The following is a 19488-nucleotide window of genomic DNA, read 5'->3' on the forward strand; positions in this document are numbered from 1 at the left end:
TCCCTGGCAGAAAGAGTGGGTGGGAGCAAAGGGCAGAGAATAAATGTGAGCACTTCTTCTCTTGGGTAGTGGGTGGGCTTCTTGTTCATCTGCACCCTCTGTCACATCTCTGTGCCTTTGCCCCACCGCTCCTCTGCCTGGAGTCACCTTCAACCCCACCCTGCTCCACTTGGGGAAAGTCTGTCTCCTCTGTGAAGGCGTTCTTTCCCTGATGGCTCCCCCAACACGCAGGTAAAGTGAGCTGCTCTCCCATCTGTGTTCCCATCGTTCTTGTGCAGGCAGCAGTGCAACTGCATCGTGAAAGGCACACTCACTGTTTGTTTAGGCCTGGGGCTGCCATGGTGGGTTGGGAGTTCTCTTTTACCCAAGACAAAAGCAGATGCCAGGAATAACCAGAGCCCAATCATTCAAGAAGAAGGAGATCTGAAGGAGGTCTGCAGAACCCCCAAACCAAAGTGGGCCATGGTCTGGGGGTATAGCTGGGACCAGCAGCCAGGACCCTGGAAAGGGTGATGAAAACCAGCACCAGCAAGGCAGGCCTGAAGGTGCAGCATCTACGCGGTGCCTGCATATCCATGGTGGGTCCTCAGTAAGTGGGTGATGAATGGGGGAGGAATGATGGAGTATGATGAACAGCCTTGATTAAGCCAAACCCGAGGGTGTATTTGTCACAGGCAGTTACCGCAGTCTGGGTTGAAGTCATAATTCTCCCAAGAACTCGTCATGCTCCTGGAACTTCCCCCTTGGTTTCCCAACTGACTTCCCACTAGTTTGACCAAAGACCTGGACTGCTTGAACTGGTAAACCACACCGACCATCCCTGCCAGCTGCACTCTGAGCGCTTCCCTCTGCAGGCGCCTGTTTGCAGAGCTGGAAGGAGCCGAGCCCTACTCAGTGGTGCAGGATGACTCAACCCCTCATTTAGGGGCCAGCCCCTACTCCTGGCCATGAATCTAACTGTGCCCAACACCCCCTTGTTTTCCTAACCGGGTATTGGGAATTTCCTTGGTTAAGCCTCCAGGTCTTCCCTCCTTCCGGATTTAATGAGCTCATTTATTTTTCTTTTTCACTTAGCAGGTTTTAGGGCTGGTTAATGAGTAGTGGGGTTCTCTTTAAGAGCCAAGTTGGGCCCAGCTCAGGGCACTTTTCTTGCCATTGCCAGCTCTCCAGTCCCCAGGGTCTCTTGCAGTCTCTCCCCAGCTCTGGCAGCCGCCCTCCCACTGCAATTCCCCTCTGCGGAAGTTTCTGGAATACAATGACACATCGGCCTCAGGGTTTTGTTTTGTTTTGTTTCTTCCCATATCTTCCCTGGGACAGTTGTCTCGAGATGAGCTTGTGCTTTCTAAAGAGAAGAAGCCGTGGAAGCATTGGGAAAAGAGATCTATTTTTAAATACAGACGCTCCCCTTGGAGTTTTGTCTGAAGCTTTTGGTAGACTTTGGGGTAGGGGGGCTGGCTGTGAATTCCAGGGAGACTCGCCAGAGGCTCTTTAAAGCCTCCCTTGTGTGAAGCTGATGTAAGGAGCTGCCAGGAGGGAGCGCTAATGGAGGGAACTTGGAAGCCTGGCTGCGGTGGTTGGTGCTTGGGCAACTCAGCCCACAGCGAATGAGAAAGAATGCGGGATCCGCATGGCCACAACGGGAATCTACAGCTGCTGACTCAGTTCCCTGAAGATCCTCGAGGTAATGACTTCACAGCTGCTTTGTTGAAACATGCACCGCAGACAGTTTAGCCCAAAGAGTCTCCTTGTTCGTTTGTCCGTCCATCGGTCCATCCATCCATCTGTCCGTCTGTCCAATAAGCAAAGATTAAGCTCTTACTGGGAGGCAGGCACTGGGAGGCAGGAGGAATGAGTGGACACAGCTTAACAAATGCCCGCAGGCCCTCTCCACACCTTCCAGGGGGTGAGGTTCCCCGTGTGGTGGACGCTGACAGACCGTGGGTAAGTCAGCAGGCCAGGCTTCGGCGGTTTGCAGAGTGGGTTGTTAACTCCTTGTTTCCTGCTGAGCCCCTGAAGCTTGGCTACCACCCTCCCTCTCCCCAGCTCCTCTCCCCACTGCGAAGTCACAGCCCTCCGCCTGCTTCTGTGGGCGGCAATGGGGAGCCTGAGGTGCCTCCATCCCAGGTGAGAGCCAGGGCTCTGGGGGCCCATGTCCTCGTGGCCAAAACACATGCTGAAGCTTGCTGTCATCTGCTCCCTACCTGACCCCAGCTAAGATCAGAGAGAGGGGCTCAGGCGGGGAGGCAGCCTGCCTCCAGTCAGTCCTGTTGGGCTGCTGTGGGTGTTAGCCCGCTTGGGCTGCCGTGACAGAGTACCACAGGTTAGGGCACTCAGACGGCAGAAATGTGTTGAGTCACAGTTCTGGAGGCCCGACATCCAGGATCAAGGTGTCAGCAGGGTCGGTAGGTCCAGGTCAGTAGGGTTGGCTCCTTCAAGGGCCATGAGGGAGAATCCATCCCAGGCCTCTCCCCAGCTTCTAGTGGTTGCCTGGCAATGTTTGGTATTCCTTGGCTTTTAGAAGCACCACCCAGTCTCCGCGTTCATCTTCAGCTGACGTTTTCCCTGTGTGTGTTGTCTCTGTGTCTAAATTTTCCCTTTTTAGAAGGACACCATCCTATTGGATGAAGCTCACCCTAATGACTTAACTAATTATAGGGTCACAGTGCAAGGTACTAAGGGTTAGACTTCAACGTAGGACTTTTAGGGGGACACAGTCACTCCATAGCACCATGCTTCTGACTTTATCCATCTCCTGCTGCCGTCAGCACGGCCTATGGGGAGGAGGCCAGAGCGATTCCACCTCAGGGAGGGTCCAGAGCGGAGGGGGGGGTGGGGTGGTGGCGGGGGTTGGGGCACGTCATGGGGTGGCCTGGAAGCAGGGAGGCCTTTGCTGGAAGGAGAGGGTTTGCGCCGGCCCGCGGAAGTGTCCTGGGCGGCTGCAGAAATGGGGAGCGGTGGCTATTGGTAGCGGGTGCAGGGATTCGTCCTCGACGCCTTTGTGCTCAGAGCTGGCAGGAACCTGAAGGAGGAGAGAAGCCCCGAGGGGGCAGCCCGTCAGCCCGGGACAGACTTGCTAGGGGAAAGCAGTGGGCAGGCTGCCCCCAGGATCTGGGTGAGGGGACCCCTGGGACTTGAGGGGACGGGGAGAATAGCGATCAGGGTCCAGAGCTCTGGAGGACTTTCAGAAGGTCATCTGGTGGCAGGGACCCGAGGCTGAGGCTGCTGGTGAGAGCGCCCGGGGCGACTGAGGCTGCGAGACCCACGTGGTGTCCCTTGGCGGCCATCCGGGATTCGCTGAGATCTTCACCACGCCCTCTTTGAAACACACATGAATTTAATAAAAAGGATAATTATAGCGGGGCGTTGTATAAAGCCCTTGTAGACTTTGACAGATAATTGTGAAAAAGAAAACAGGGGTCATTTGCCCTACCAAAAATTAAAATTTAAGATAAAGTGATTGTCATCATAAGAATATTTTTTGACACGAGTAAAAAACTCGATGGAATAGGTTAGACTTCAGGAATGGACGCAGTATGTTTACATACTTATTTGATAAATGTGACATTTCAATGCAGTGGGAAATTTATGATTGGTTCAAGAAATGGTGTTGATCTCGTCGACTTTCCATCTAGGGGAACAAAGCGAGGTAGACACCATCTCATACACTATCCAACGATACATCCCAGATGGGTTTGGGTTACTAACTGTCAGTAAACAAATAAGCACATACATAAAATATTTGAAGAAAATTTATTGGGAAATTCATTTTCCAAATTTCTAAATTTGTATAACTTCGGAGTAGAAGGAATATTTTTAATAATGATGGAAATCCCAAAAACTGTGAAGGGAAAAAGAAAAGGACACATGTTCCTACATATTTTTTTCAAGTTTTAAGAAAAAAACCACCATAAGGAAAGTCCAAGGACAAACTATAGACTCAGATAAACATTTGTAGCACATATGGAAGGATATTATCCTTAATTTACCCAAACCTCATATAAATTGGTAATAAAATGGCAAAAGGCAATAGGAATATAGGAAAAAATATGTACAGGCAATTCACAGAAAAGGAAGTGAAGATTTAAGTGGAGTCAAGAAGGATTAGTCAGAGAAAGTCAAATTTAGTTATTTATTCATCAGATTGGCAAATCTTAAAAAGACCAGTAACGCCTTGTGCTTGAGAGAATGCAGAGGATCGAGTACTTTTGTATCTTGCTGGTGGGAGTGTGAACTACTGAAACCTCCAGAGAAAAATAATCTGGCAATGTTGATTAAAGTTCAAAATGCACACTGTTGACTTAACAACCCCATTTTGGGCCATCATTTCAGTAGATATAAAAGTGCTAGTACCTAAAAATATATGGGCAAGCGTGTTTACAGAAGCACTGTTTGCTGGGGCAAAATATTGGGCGATGCACAATTATCCATCGCCAATAAATTGGCTGATAAACATGGTGCCTCCACTCTGTGAGCTAGCTGTCACACAGAAGAGTGAATGAGTTAGACCTGTCAACATAGTCACATGGGGAGATGCTAATATATTAAGTGCAGAGTTGTGGGAAAATGTGTATACTGTGATCCCGTTTTTGTAAAGAAGTCGAATAAGCAAATAAAACCCAATTCACATGGCTGTTCTGTGTTCGCATCTATTTAAACCAGCTTGGAGAAGCGAGGCTTAACATAAGTTACCTCACGGGATAGAAACGAGAGGGAGTAGTTTTTCATTTCTTGTTTCCATATCTTGGGCTGTTTTGCTTATTACAAGAAAGTTTTTGCTTTAATTAAAAGCAATTGGATAAAGGCAATTTTAAAGGGAAAAAAAGGACAATGTGTTTGAAACACTTCTATGACTCATCGGGCCCTCAGGATAAAGTCTACTCTCTTTAATGGATTTACAAGGAAGGCCCTGGGATCTGGTGCCCGCATATGGCACCAGCCTTTTTCCCCTTTGCTCTGCCCTTTCCCCTGTGTTCGCCACCTTTGTGGGACCGGGAGCATTCTTGACAGTGCTCTGCCCTCCCCACACACCTGGACCTCACTTCCCACAGGAATCCCTGAGACTGGATACAGTACCTGCCTACCTGTTCCCATAGCTCCTTGTGCCTATGACCCTGGCGGCATTGCTGGCCTCTCTTGTAATCTCCTGTTTACTCAGTTTTGTTCCCCACTGGACAGTAAATACCAAGAGGGAAGGAGTAGCATTCCTCGTGATGTCCCCAGTGCCTTGTCTAGCTCATTGTAGATGCTAAATACAATAAATGTTTGTTAAATGAATAAAGGAAAGAAGAACAAAAAGAATGAATGCCAAGCATTAGAGATACAAACATCACCTGTGCTCTCAAAATTTCATGGTGGAGAGACAGGGATGTCAATAACCCAGTAATAATACAAGAAGATAATTATTGTTATAGGACAGAGGGAACACAAGCTTCCCAAAATCGCCTGGGGAAAGTCTGGAAGCTTTCATGAGTGAGGAAACACTTAATCAGAGATTTGAAGAATGAATGGACATTTACCAGAAAAATAGGAGAATGGAGTGATGTTTCTGGCACAAGGACCAGTGCCTGCAAGGGCATGAAGGCAGGAAAGAGCATGACATGTTCAAGACGTAGTATTGCTTGAGCATGAAGTTCAAGGTTGGGGAAAGGAGTATATGAAAGATGATAAATGGAGGCAGATACTGGAGCCAAATCCTTCAAGAAGGCCCCCGAAGGCCATGCTCCATTCATTGGGATGTAGGAGGAAGGTTTTAAGCAGAGCTGTGACACGAGGAGTTTTAGGTCACACTGGCAAATGTGAAGGAGGGGTTAGGCTGGGGGCAGGAGGTGATATCAGATGAAGGAAGATTGGTCAGGAGTGCAACAGAAAAGAAGTCACTACAATCTTCTAGTGAAGAAGTAATGAGGGCTGATCCACGGTAGACTGGGCTCAGAGGAGGAAGAATGGGTGACGAACCAAGAAAGTCAGGCTGACATGACTCGGTGCTTCATGAGCTTGTGTGGGGGTGGGGAGGAAGCCAAAGCGGATCCTCAAATTTCTGATTTGGCAACTTGTTTCATTTCTTACGTGAAATTCCGGCAGATGATGACTACAGCTAACATTGCTGCATGATCGATGGGAAAGTTAACCCTAAGAGTTCTCCTTACAAGGAGAACATTTTTTTCCTTTTTCCTTTTCTTCTTTCTTTTCTTTTTATTGTATCTATACAAGAAGATGAATGTTAGCTGAAGCTACTGTGGTAATCATTTCAAAGTATACGTCAATCAAACCATCACGCTGTACGCCTTAAATCAAACCATCATGCCGTATGTCTGAAATTTATACAGCAATGTGCACCAATTATTTCTCAATAAAACTGGAAAAAAAGATAGATTCTCCCATTGTGATGCAGAGAATAAAAGGCTGAGCTGGAACTGTCCACCCCCAAAAAAAGAAATACAGGAGGAGAAGCAAGTTTGAGGAAGGTCGAGAGCCCAAATTCGTTTTGAGTGATGTTGAGTATATTCGTTTCCTGGGGCTGCTAACTTCCACAAACCACATGGCTTAAAACAATGGAAATTTACTCTTTCACAGTTCTGGAGGCTGGAAGTCCAAAATCAAGGTGTCAGCAAGGCCGTGCTCCCTGTGAAACCTGTAGGCAAGAGTCTTTGCTTGCTCGCCTCTCTCTGGCTTCTGGTGGTAGCCGCCAATCCTTGGTGCTCCATGGCAGGCAGCTGCATCAGCTGATCTCTGCCTCTGTCATCACATGATCTTCTCCTGTGTCTCTGTTTTCATGGAGCATTTTCCTCTTTTTATAAGGACACCAGTCATATTGGATCAGGGCCCACTCCAATGACTTCATTTAACTTGATAACACCTGCAAAGACCCTATTTCCAAGTATGGTCACATTCACAGGTGCTGGGGGTTAGGTCTTCAACACATCTTTTGGGGGGACATAATTCAACCCACAGCACTGAGTTTGAAGGGCCATGGCACCTTGGGTGGAGGTGTCTGGGAGGCCTCTGGATCAATGGGAGTGAGGGCTCAGGGGAGAGGCCTGGGCTGCGTATCTTCATCTAGAAGCTGCCAGCAAAGAAACAGAATGGGGAGATCACAGCAAACGGGTGAGTGGTCTGAGAAGGGGAACCTTGGGGAGGGTCGAGGTTTAGGAGCTGCAAAGGGCAGGGGATCCCATGCAAGAGGTGACTGAGAAGGAAGGGCCAAAGTGGGCGTGTCTGTGAGGGACTCTGTGGACACGGCTGGGATGGAGCAGGCCTTTGTCCATCCTTTCCTGAGAGCTGAGTGTCGTCCACTGGAGCCCCAGACTGTGTTTCCTCTTGCCTGGTTCGTTCACGTCAGAATCTCTCCCCCTGTCCGACGTAGATTTCTTTCTTGTTCAGGAAGCACTGGAACTCTGTAGCCATCCTGAAAGGGTCAGCAGAGACATTACAAGATGTTGTTGGGCCGGCCGCTTCCCTCTACTCAGCCCTACAGTGCAGCGTCGATGAAGCAAACAAGGCCGGCACGTTTGTGTTTTGCATTTCTTCAGAAATGAGCCGGCAGTTCTGTCATAACACTGAGGAGTTACACTTTACTGAGACACCAAAATATTCCCATATGGCCACAAAAGTGTTGCTGAGAGTGTCAACAGTCTTCCCCCTCCAATCACACCCCCCACCCTGAAGAGAGGCTGCGAAGTCAGCTTTCAGGTATCAGAGAAAGTTGCAGATTCTAGAATGTGAGACGGGAAGTCGAGGCAGACCAGAAGGATTCAGCCGAGGCTTCTGAGGGGTGTGCCTTTCAAATATGGTAGAACAAGAGAACGTGCTCTTCATGAGAGTAGGCTCCCTGGCTGGTTTGTTCACTGCGGTGGCCCCAGTATCCAGTAGGCTCATGGTAAACACCTAACAAATATCTCCAGGCTCTGGGTGGCCTAGGATGTGAGACGTTCGTCCACACTGGGATCAGTAAACGACTGAGCAGAGATGTGAGCTCATGTGGGTCTCCCACTCTGATGCCTAATGAGCAGGAGCGAGATGCACACAGCAGTCATCTTTTGCTTCCCCTATGGGGAGGCCAGAGGTCAATGGCCAGGCCTACCCCAGTATGGCATTCCTGGGCCTCCCACTGCCTGCTCCAGCAAGATCCATCTCCTCTGGCTCTGGAAGATGCACAGAGGCCAGAGTGACTACTGCTCATGACAGAAAAGACAATAGCTAATATTTAGCAAGTGCCCACAATGGACTGGACTCTGTGATAAATGCCTTATATGCATTATCTCAAGTAACTCTTACAACAACTCTATGAGGTAGATGCTATTTATATCACTATTTTATTTATTTATTTATTTGTTGAGGAAGATTAGCCCTGAGCTAACATCTGTTGCCAATCCTCCTCTTTTTGCTGAGGAAGACTGGCCTTGAGCTAACATCCATGCCCATCTTCCTCTACTTTACATGTGGGACGCCTACCACAGCATGGCTTGCCAAGCGGTGCCACGTCCACAGCCGGGATCTGAAACGGCAAACCCCGGGCCGCTGAAGCAGAACGTGCAAACTTAACCACTGCACCACCGGGCCGGCCCCTATATCACTATTTTAAAACAGGAAAATGAGGACCGGCCCTGGGCTGAGTGGTTAAGTTTGCACACTCTGCTGTGGCGGCCCAGGGTTTTGCCAATTCAGATCCTGGTCATGGACATGGCACGGCTTATCAGGCCATGTTGAGGCAGTGTCCCACATGCCACAACTAGAAGGACCTGCAACCAGGATATACAACTATGTTCCGGGGGGGATTTGGGGAGATAAAGCAGAAAAAAAAAAGATTGGCAACAGTTGTTAGCTCAGGTGCCAATCTTTAAAACAAAAACAAAAAAAACAGAAAAATGAAATTTAAAATGGTGAAGTCACTTTGCCCAAAGTCTCTTCACTAAGCTACAGTGTGGTGTTGAGTGTGTTTGAACACAGACTGTCTCAGACTAGAGCCCACTCATTGAAGCCCTTCATTATGCCCGTGGGTTTTGCCAATCTCCTGTTGAAATTTCTTGTCTGCTCATTGCATGTTTAGTTTATGAATTATTGCCCAAGAGATGGGGCAAGAATGATGTGGACGGTTAGGAAGCCCTGAGGGAAGCTGCTGTCAGGTTCCAGGAATTCAGATACTATGTTGGCTTTGGGGAGAAAAATGGCAGTGAGTTTAGCGGGAAATGCAGAGGATCTGGGTGCCCAGGGTCGCCGCAGCCCTGTGAGCACTGCGTGTCTGCTGGCTGAGGTCAGCTGTCACCACGTGTAGGCTTACAAAGGGCATCGACTCGCAGACTGGGCTTCTTTGTCAGTCAGTAAATTATGCATCAGAACCAGTGACTCGTAGACTTTGGGGATTGGCAGGGCCCTCAAAGATAATCCAATCTGACTCTGATTTCACAGGTGAGAAGCCTGAAGGCCAAAGGGCAGAGCTGGGACTGTGGCAAATTAAAGAAGCCTTCAAATGCTTTGATAGTTTTGTCATTGACAAGTGAGAACTATATCCACACCCACCCTCCCTTGAATCTGGGCAGGCTCTGCGTCTGCTTGGCTAATAGAAACCTGCTAAGTGACACGGTGCCGGTTTAAGAGACTGGCAGCTTCAACTTCCTGCTCTGTGAACATGGACTTTTGGAACCCAGATGCCATGCTGTGAGGAAGCCCAAGTAGCCCCATAGAGACACACGTGGAAAGGAATTGAGGTCCCTGGTCAATAGCCCCTAGTGATAGTCAACCTTTTGTGGCCAATTTGGAAATGGATCCTCCAGCCCCAGTACAAGATCTTCTACTGGAAACACATGGAACAAGAATAGCCATTTCTGTGGAGTCCTGCCCCAAATGCAGATTTATGAACAAATTAAATGCTTGTTGCTATTTTAAGCCTCTAAGTTTGGGGATGGTTTGCTATGCAGCAACAGATAATCAGAACAAGGACCAAGTAACGGGTGTTATGACCCTCAGCCAGTGTTTCTTTCACTCTAGTGCATTCGTGCTCATTGGCTCCCTTCGGGTCCCCCAGGGCGCTCATCAGTCTCAGTGGTCTATGAAGCTAGAAAGGCTGGTGACTCATCCTGCATGAGGACAACTGGATGACTGAGTGTCTTCAGCAAAAGTGACCAAACCTAACAGACAAGAGAATCCCTGAGGTCTGGGGTTTGAATGCCTGGATTCTTGAGGCCCATTCCAGCTGTGTTTTGAATGAGAACTGTTAGGAATGAGACTCACACATTTCTATTTTTTAAAGCTTCCCAGATGATTCTGATGATCAGCCAGTTTTGGAAACTGTTGATCATAAATCGTTTGTGAGCAATTGGGAGAAATGCCCCAGCATCACCTACATGCCCAGAGTATCCTAAACTAGACATTACTGGAATTTTTCTATGTCTGTTAAGACTCCTGGACAGGATGAATTATGTCTCTCCCTAGTTAAGCCAGCTGGGCCTCCAAGTTCTTAACATACTTGCCCTCCATTTAACTTGGTGTTGGCCTGGGATCCCCAGTGTAGATGTCTCTGGACCAGATTAACGTGACAACCAGTAGTGTTGTTTGCTAAATATTTATGGCTCTCGCCTCTTCTTGGCACGTAGTTGGGATGCATTTCTGGACCCCTGTGATTGAGTGGGACCATACAAACAACCCTGGCCAAAGAGGAGAAGTGATGTGTGTCACTTCTGGGCCAGAGCATTTTATTACAAGTGCAAGACCTTCCAGAATTCTCTCTCTCCATTTGCGTCATGAGTAGTAATGTTGTGGATGGTGGTTCTTTTATCAGCACGGGCTCCTGAGCAGCGATGATGTACAGGGACTTCTTGCTTACCTACAGCAGACATATGATATTAGCAAGAACGGAAGTTTTATTCTTTGAAGCCGCTGAGATTTGGGAGATGTTTGCTATTGTAGCATAATCTAGCCTAGCCTGACTGATACAGCCGGTGATGGCAGGTGTGTCACTCTGAAGCATCCTCTCTCTTATGTGTCTACTGGTAAGAGCATGCCCATAACCAATGTGGTGTTTATATTTTCCACTTTAAAGACTTCTTAATCACAGAATTCTATTCCCATTCTTGCTTAAATGAACACTTCTCCCCAGTAAATATGTCAGTGACCTGTCAGGATTCTCAGAACAGCCACTAGGTGTTGAGAACATGATGCTACTGGTTGAAAGGTAATGGCCTTTGTTTGCCTATCACATGGAACTCTGATAATTACAAATGCTGGGACATAAACGAACTTAAAGAAAATTCTGCTTAAATGTTTAAAACTCTATGGAATATTATCTTTTTAAAGGCATGTCTTACAAGGCGTGTTTCCCAATTTTTCTGAAAAGCCAGTGGTGGGAGACAATCTCTCTGTCAGTGGAATGAGCATGGATTTCCTGCACTCAGCAGAGGTGTGCTCTATAGGAAGACGTTATTTCCAGAGATCATTTTCCTCTCCTATGGTGGTAGAGAAGTTGAGAGCCCTAGTACTCAGAGAGGAAACGCTGCCTCATCTCCTGAGCCAGCGTGTGGGGCTGCATCCAGGCAGTGGCAACCTGTCAGAGATTATTATGCTTTTCCTTAGCAGGAGGACAACAACTGAGTGGCTGCTTTCTTTCACCTTGTTTGCAAAACTTGTCACCAGTGCATCTTGCATTGGTATCCTGGGTAGTGGGATTTCTTTACCGTTTAACAAATAATTCTCTCCCTACTTGAGCTATATTTGAATTTGGTTTCTGAATTTAGAAGTGTTAATTTTTAGTTCAAGTAACATGTGTATATATTCTGTTAACAAATAATTCAGGTATTGCAAATAATGCTGAAATCCCTCTTGGCCAGCTCCCGTTTCCCATTCCCCTCCCCAGGGTGGATTGCTGTTATCAATTATATGTGTACCCCTTCAAATTTTCATACACGTATTTACATGTGTATATATACCTGTAAAATTATATAGTATTATTGTGTGTTTTAATTTTTTTACATACATGGAATTTATTATTCTTATCGTCTTCAAATAGCTTTCTTCACTTAACATATAATAGAGAATTTTCCATGTTGGTATAGAGAAATCTCATTGTTTTCTATGTAGTTGTTTTCTATAATATGGATGTGCCATAGTATATTTAATAATTTCCCTATTTAAAGACTTTAAGGTTATTTTCAAGATTTTGTTATTACAAAGAGTGTGGCCATAAACATCTTTATATATGTGACTTTGGGCACGGATGTGACTGTTTCTCTAGGGTTGATAAAGAAAAATGGAATGGCTGTGTCAAAGGATCTGGATCATTACAGAAGAGCAGTATTTTCTCCTATTTCTGCTATTATTTTATATTGAGTCTTTTATCTCAAAGGTGAAAATGATATTTTAATTTTCTTTTCTCCAATTAATAGTGAGATTAAACTGTTTTTATATTTTTATTTTTGTAAATTATTTCTTTGGACTCTTTTCTCATTTTCCACTTGGATTGTTTATCTTTTTCTTATTGATTTATTGGAGTTCTTTATATATTCTGCATATTCTGCCTTTGTCTGGCATGGTCATTGCAATTATTTTCTATGACTATGTATATCTCTTTTCACTTTGTGGTTGTTTTCTCTGCTTGCCTCATTACCTCTGTTTTCCACTAGTTCAAGTTCTTGTATTCCCTGAGTTTGATGCCTCTTTTTAGTGGTGTTAGATTTTCTCAAATGTTTAATGATTTGTGAGTGATTCTTTGTGTTTGTTTTTCCCTGTTAACCGCCATGTGTGCATTACCTGCTTGTAAGCATGCATAGGAGAGGGTGAGAGGTGGGAGGGAGGCATTGCATGCTGCTGTGCTGTACTCAGGGTGCATAAAGCGAGTCTAGGGAGAAACAAATTGCTGCTAGATGTGTTGCTTTGATGGTTAGACTCCGAGGCAGGAGAACTCCTCATACTTGCAGGGGGTTGTGAGTTGCTTAAGGTAAGAGTCTACTTCATTGTCCAAGCACACATGCTCGTTGCTCATCTCTGAACACAGTTGGCTCTGTTGCTTGCTGCCAGGTCCAAGTAGATCAATCTAAGTAGGAGGAATGGGTGGGAAGACGGGAAAGTGGGAGGATAGGAAGGATTCTATACCCCTGGTGGCTCTTACTGTGGAAGCTTAGATAATAATCCTGTTAGTGATTCCAGGGCCCTGCCTTCTCTACCCTCCTGGTGGACTGTGCCCAGCCTTCACGTCACCTTTTGTAGCTGCCTTCTCCTCTGCGCCTTTTGGTTGTAATTTTCTTCTTCTATACAATCCTACCTGTATTCCATGTTTTAGTGATTTTTTTCACTGATTTCTGGTTCACTGAGGGTACATCTTCTTGTTTTCTAGAGTGGATTATCCTTTCTAAGAACTTTGGGTGAAAGGAGAGGTTGCCTTGTGAAATCTGTCAGCCATCTTGAATCAGAAGGTCAGAAGTCATCCTACCTGATGTACATTGCACTGTTCAGGCTGTTACTTCTGAAATATTAAATGCTTCTCTTGAGCAAGAGAGAACAGAGGAATATTGGAGGATTTGCCTCACTAATGTAAATATTCTCATCTAGCCAAAGTTGTGCTAGGCAATTTACATAAGCTAAAGCGGGGAAATAAAAGGAAGGAAACCAGACAGTGTAAAAAAAAAATCTATCTTCAAATTTATCTCTGACAGTATTGTCTACTAGAATTTCCCCAGAGGGCCTATCCTGACTTATGAGCTGCATGTGTCAATTGTGTTTGAATAAAATTTACATGTTCACACCCTAGTCCATTTTTAAGTTGCAACACATCTACAGCCCTCACTCACTAATAAGTCTTCTGGGAACAAAACTGTCCTCCGACAAACCTGGCTGAGTGAAGTGGAAACAAATAGACCATAAATCTCACAGAGCAGCCGTGGCTTGTGGCTTGTGGCTCAGGGGCAATATTTTTGTAAATTGCTCATACCCATGACAAATATTTGCCCTTGCAACTTCTCCCTCATGAGGGCTTGCTGCAGGTATACAGGGAAAATCCTGCTCATGGACTGGGGGCCTTGGCAAGCAGCCCCTAATGTCTCCTTTCTGTCTTCCTCACTTTCAGGGACCAGCTTCTCTGCTACCTCCGCCACCTGTGAGAATGGGAAAGGATCAAGAAGATCAACTGTATATCTCAGGGAGTTTCAGTCAATGTGTTATTTGATCTGGGGTGACACCTCCTGGGTTTTGCCCCTTCTGCTTAATATATACAATACCTTGGAAAAATTTAGTTCACATGTCACAAATGGGCCACTGCAATTAAAAATAGAACCAGCATTTACATTTATGTTCACAGAAAGGGTGGGTGACCCCAGCTTCCATTAATCTTCTATCAGGTGGTTTTTTCCTGAGAATATTTGTATCAGTTTTCTTACATGATGAGGAAGAGAAAGTGAGCAAGGCAGAATTTTCTACAGGACTCTTCCTTGAGAGAGAGTTCAATAAGTTGAAACAGAGAATGAAAGTTTATTTTATTTAATGTAGTCAGAACTGAGGTTTACTGAACTTTGTTCTTAGGCCAAGAATTTAGGGGAACAAGACCTCATTTCTCAGACTCTCCATAGCTCAGAGAATTTTACGTCTTTGGTGAAATGACAAGACATCTGAACACATTAACCTTGAAACTGCAGGATCTCGAATTTATCGAAGGAAGTGAAGGTACTCAGATTCAGACTGGACATATTTTCCTTTATCCAACTGCCCTGCGTTCAGGGGGAATACAGATTCATGGAAATTGTAGATATTTGACAGAAATGAATTCACAGTACTAGTCCTAGATTTTTAATGTGTAGGAATCATTGTTTAAGTTTCTGTAGCCATTCTTGGAATGGAAACTTGAGGATATTCAGAACTACTGAACATTAGCTCTAACAGCCTGACTGTTTGGGTTAAAAGTGTCTTGTATCCACTGGGAAAAAGTCATAATCCTGAAGTTTTGGAGACAGAGATGTGTATACTAGACTAAACTATGGATATATTCCACAGGCTTGATAAAAACTTAGCCTGTTGATACCAGTTCTATAATTAACAAGGACAAAATGGAACTGAGACCAATAACAGGCCTATAAATGTTTTATAGAAGCTACATTTATTAAAATGTATTTTGATTTGCTTTGGTTAATAAAGCCTATATTTCTAAAAAGCCCTTATTTCTGGCTAGCAAATGGACTATCAGGGTATAAACAGTTCACATACATACGTGGCCCATCAGTGGAAAAATGAAATGCACAGCTCTATGGCGTGCCTTCGGAGGGTTACTGACTCATGGCTGGTCTCTGGCCAGTTTCAGGATTCCTAAACACCTGAGGATGGTTGTGCAAGATGAGCACAGGTGCTGGTATCATTTGGCCAGACTCCTTTTTCCCACATACATGGGATGATGCTGTCTTTCATCTTTGTGCATGAGGCGCTGTTTTCTTCGGCATTCTGTAAGGAACCCTCACAGGGAGGGAATGACTGACTGGCTCACCCGAGCAACGGCTTTTCGTGTTACAATGCGATCCCTGTCCCCTTTGTGTTCCGTGTTTTGCCTGTGGCATTTCAGTTCCCTGACTTGGATTTTGTCTGCTCTGTCTTTGACAGTTGCATGAAGCATTTTTGGTAATGAGACTTCACCTTCATTCTGGATAACGGCCATACTTAAGTACATGCTTTTCAGCTTGGATTATTGCCACACTTATCTTATGAATATTTGTCGGCACTAAGATGTAATTTTGTTTTTTTGTCCAGGATCCGTTACAGAGTCTAATTGCTCCCCCTCTGGCTTTGTTTTCTGTCTTTATATGTGGGACGCTCATCTCCAGTTGAGATATCTTTGGCATGCTCTTCCACCTTGCTGGCCCTCTTGCCTCTAAGCCATTTGTGACTGCTTAGGAGCACGTAGACAGTTTTTCTCCAGCTCTAATGGATTAAGCCATAGTTCTTGTTCTTAAAAAAATTCCTTGTGAGTTATCTTATGCTGTGCAATCTTCAGACGTTGCTTCTCAGTCCTTTAACATTCTATAGTCAGGAAAAGCCTGGGGGAGAGAGGCGACAGGTGACCTCTAAACTGTTTACATAATGAAACTAGCTCAAACCTTTTTATGGATTTTTTAAATTATGAAAGTAATATGTACCTATTACAGAAAACTAGAAAAAAGAGAAAAAGAAAAAGAACCCAATATCCAGAGAAGATGTGTATTCGTTTTGAGTGTTTTTTCTTTCTAATCTTTTTTCTATTTGCTTAAATTGTATAGCATTTAGGCCTATGGTTCAGATTTGTATCCAGCTTTTAAATTTCATATTACATCATAAACATTTCCTTATGTCAATACCAACAATCATAAAAATTTGTAGTGGCTTCAAGACATTTAAACACAGAGATGTACCATAATTTAACAACTCCTTTATTATTGAACATTTTGTTTCCAAATTTTCATGAGCGTTCCTAATGATGTAATAAACATCTTTATACATACCACTTTTTAAAATTATTTTCCTAGGCTGGTAGTTTGCTGTCTAGAATTAGACTCAAAGTTCCAGAAGAAGTCTCTCCAACATAAAGTTCAAATATTTAAAGGGAAAATAAACAGGGGAACCAGCCCTGATGACCTAGCGGTTGGGGTTCGGCATGCTCTGGTCAGCAGCTCTGGTTCAGTTCCCGGGCACGGAACCACACCACTTACCTGTTGGTGGCCATGCTGTGGAAGCAGCTCACATAGAGGAACCAGAGGGACTTACAACTAGGATACACACCCATGTACTGGGGCTTTGGGTAGGAGAAAAAAATTAGAGGCCAGCCCCATGGTCTAGTGGTTAAGCTTAGCATGCTCCATTTTAGCCGCCCAAGTTCAGTTCCCAGGCATGGGCCTACATCACTCATTGGCGGCCATGCTGTGCCAGCTACCCACATATAAAATAGAGAAAGATTGGCACAGATTTTAGCTCAGGGGAAAAAAAAATCAAAGAAAAAAACAGGGAAATCCAAATAAACCTCTTATATAACCTTAGTGCATTTAACAAAACTAAGAAATTGACATAGATGCCATGCATTGACTGAAGTATGGACTTTTTCCAGATTTCCCCAGTTTTTTACTGACATCTTTCTTCTGTTCTAGGGTGCAATCCAGGATGCCGTTTTGCTCTTAGGATTCAACTTTTAGAACAGTAGTGATGACAGTAGTTTATTCAGAAAGGGAACTGAATTGTGTGTTTTCTGGGTTCTTGCATCGCTAACAACGTCTTTCTCTTCTTCTGACTTATAAAAGGTGGCCTTGTTGTGAGTGGGCTTCCTGAGTCACAATTTTCCCGGTTTTCTTCCTTTGAATATTTAAATATAATTATCATGTTTCTTATACATTTCTTTTTCTTCAGTCTAATCATTCTGAGTCCATTGGGTTTTTCTTCTATGATTGGTTCCTCACATGATCTGGCTTCTCATGTGATATTTGACAAGCCTTCACAACTCTAATTGTTTGCAGCTTCTTAGAACCTCACTGGTGGTTTGCTGTGTAGAACTGGATCAACACTCAAGAAGTCTCATCAACACAAAGTACATTCGAATTTCCGCTACTTCCATCTTCAACACTTGACTTTTTGACACAGCCCATGATTATGATCCTTTAGCAGCTGTATCTCTTTGTTGACTCAAACTGAGCGTCTATTCAAATAAAATGTTAATATCAAATAAAAAGTTGACATTAACATGAGGAAATACTTATGATATAATATGAATTTGAACATTCTTTATTAAAATAAAATGCATGGGTTATTTATCCTATCTTAACCCATGCATTCTCAATGGGAATGATTAGTGAAAAATCTCTATATTACAATGGTTTGCGGCTCTCCAAAGCTCAGCCTTACTCAACAAAATCTTAGTCCTTAGTATTTAATTTCTCTCAGGGAGAGATTAAGTCAAATTTAAATGTTTTCCTTGGGGGAGGTGATAATAAAAGTTATACAGTTATTATCTACAACAAATACAGGTTGTCCCAAACTGACAAGATAAGATCAGTTCGATGGAGGCTTAAATGTATAAACATCTTTACTATGAATTGATCCAAACCATCAGTAAACATATTAAACAAGGCAGCACCTTGGTCGTAAACATCTTGGCTACCCTCAAGATTGACACAAAGTTAGTGGCTTGGTACGATTATTCACAGACCAAAGGTCCCTCCTCATAGGTAACATGATATCATTTTGAATACAAACACATAATATAATGAACGACCCTGCTAAATGCTTTAATAAAGTGAAGACATATTAGGGTTAATGGTATTTCTTTAGTTTATCAACTTAATAACCCAAATTAAATAGTAAATGAAATCAGTCTGGAACAGCTATTAATAAATCTTCCCCAGTCCCTAATGATCATTGCATTCTCTCTCAGTGCTTATAAATCACCACCACCACCATTAGCATTATCACCACTTTTTATTGAGCAACTGGTATGTGCAGTTTCAATGCTAAATGCCCTACACTTATTTCCATTTTTACTCTTCAGAAAAAATCCTGTCAAGTAGGTATTAATATCCTTAAGTAGGCATTAATAGCCTTTTACAGCAAAGGAAACAGGGTCAGAAAAGATAAGGAAATTTTAAACTTCATGTTTTTCTTAGAAAGGGGAGCTGGCCTTCATGGCCTGCCTGATTCCAAAACTCATGTGAACATTGCCTCTCATTCATATTTTCATATTTTTATTGTAATAGTCACTACTATGTTCTAGACTTTATCTGCTTTGTATAATTCCTGGGATTCACTTTTTCCCATGCACGAAAATTTGAATATTATTTTATCAATTTATACTTTACTCTGATTTCTTGGGAATTACTGACTACTTCCTCAATCATATTCTGTGTGTTCCTTCAGGAAACTGGCATGGTGTAGATATGGGCCTGGAGAAGTAACTTTACTTAATTGGAACCAGCTTCCCTCTGCCAGCACAATTAGAGTTAGATTTTAGTATAGAAAGAGTTTGGGAACCATCCAGATTTGGTAATGAAATCGCTTGGGGCTGAGCATTTGCTAGAGAAAAACCCCCCTCGTTACTGATCCTGGCTCTGAGGGAATTCTGCTGGGTGAATGCCTGCTCTAGTTTCAGAGCTAGCATGGCTGCAAATTTTATGAAGCATTTGGCTCTCTCTCCTATGCAGCCCTGGTCAGATTTTCCTAAGTTTTGCCCACGATTGACCCAGCCACGGTCAACATGTGAGGTAGGTAGGCTCTGGGGACAAGAAGACTCCTTCAGGGCAGCTGAAGTGTTTGACAATTCCTCCTTCCTTTATCTTAGCCAACAGGAATATGTCAGGCTTTCAGCTTTTGTCCTATTGAAAATGTTAAATACCAGCTCAGTGCTGTTTTATGTTTCATTTTCCTGTTACTGGTATTTCATATGCTAATCATCCATTTATGTTCTTCTGTGAATATAAGGAAAGAACACTTGTCCCTCTCAATAAAGTGGCCTTTATTGTACTGAAGCTTTAATTTTGATTTAGTCAAATTAATGAAGCCTTTATGATT

General features: G+C 44.0%; 1 protein-coding gene across 1 annotated transcript in view; it reads left to right on the forward strand.

Annotated features, from left to right (window-relative positions):
• The first annotated feature begins 1614 nt into the window (after window positions 1-1614).
• The window catches only part of EVA1A (eva-1 homolog A, regulator of programmed cell death), an 88998-nt gene continuing 71124 nt past the window's right edge, over window positions 1615-19488 (forward strand). The window contains exons 1-3 of the mRNA XM_044772733.2: window positions 1615-1681; window positions 1901-2124; window positions 2603-2669. Of these exons, the coding sequence (XP_044628668.2) occupies window positions 1615-1681; window positions 1901-2124; window positions 2603-2669 (358 nt within the window). The remainder of the gene's footprint in view (window positions 1682-1900; window positions 2125-2602; window positions 2670-19488) is intronic.

Source organism: Equus asinus, chromosome 6 (genome assembly GCF_041296235.1).
Source record: "Equus asinus isolate D_3611 breed Donkey chromosome 6, EquAss-T2T_v2, whole genome shotgun sequence".
Classification (NCBI taxonomy): Eukaryota; Metazoa; Chordata; class Mammalia; order Perissodactyla; family Equidae; genus Equus; species Equus asinus.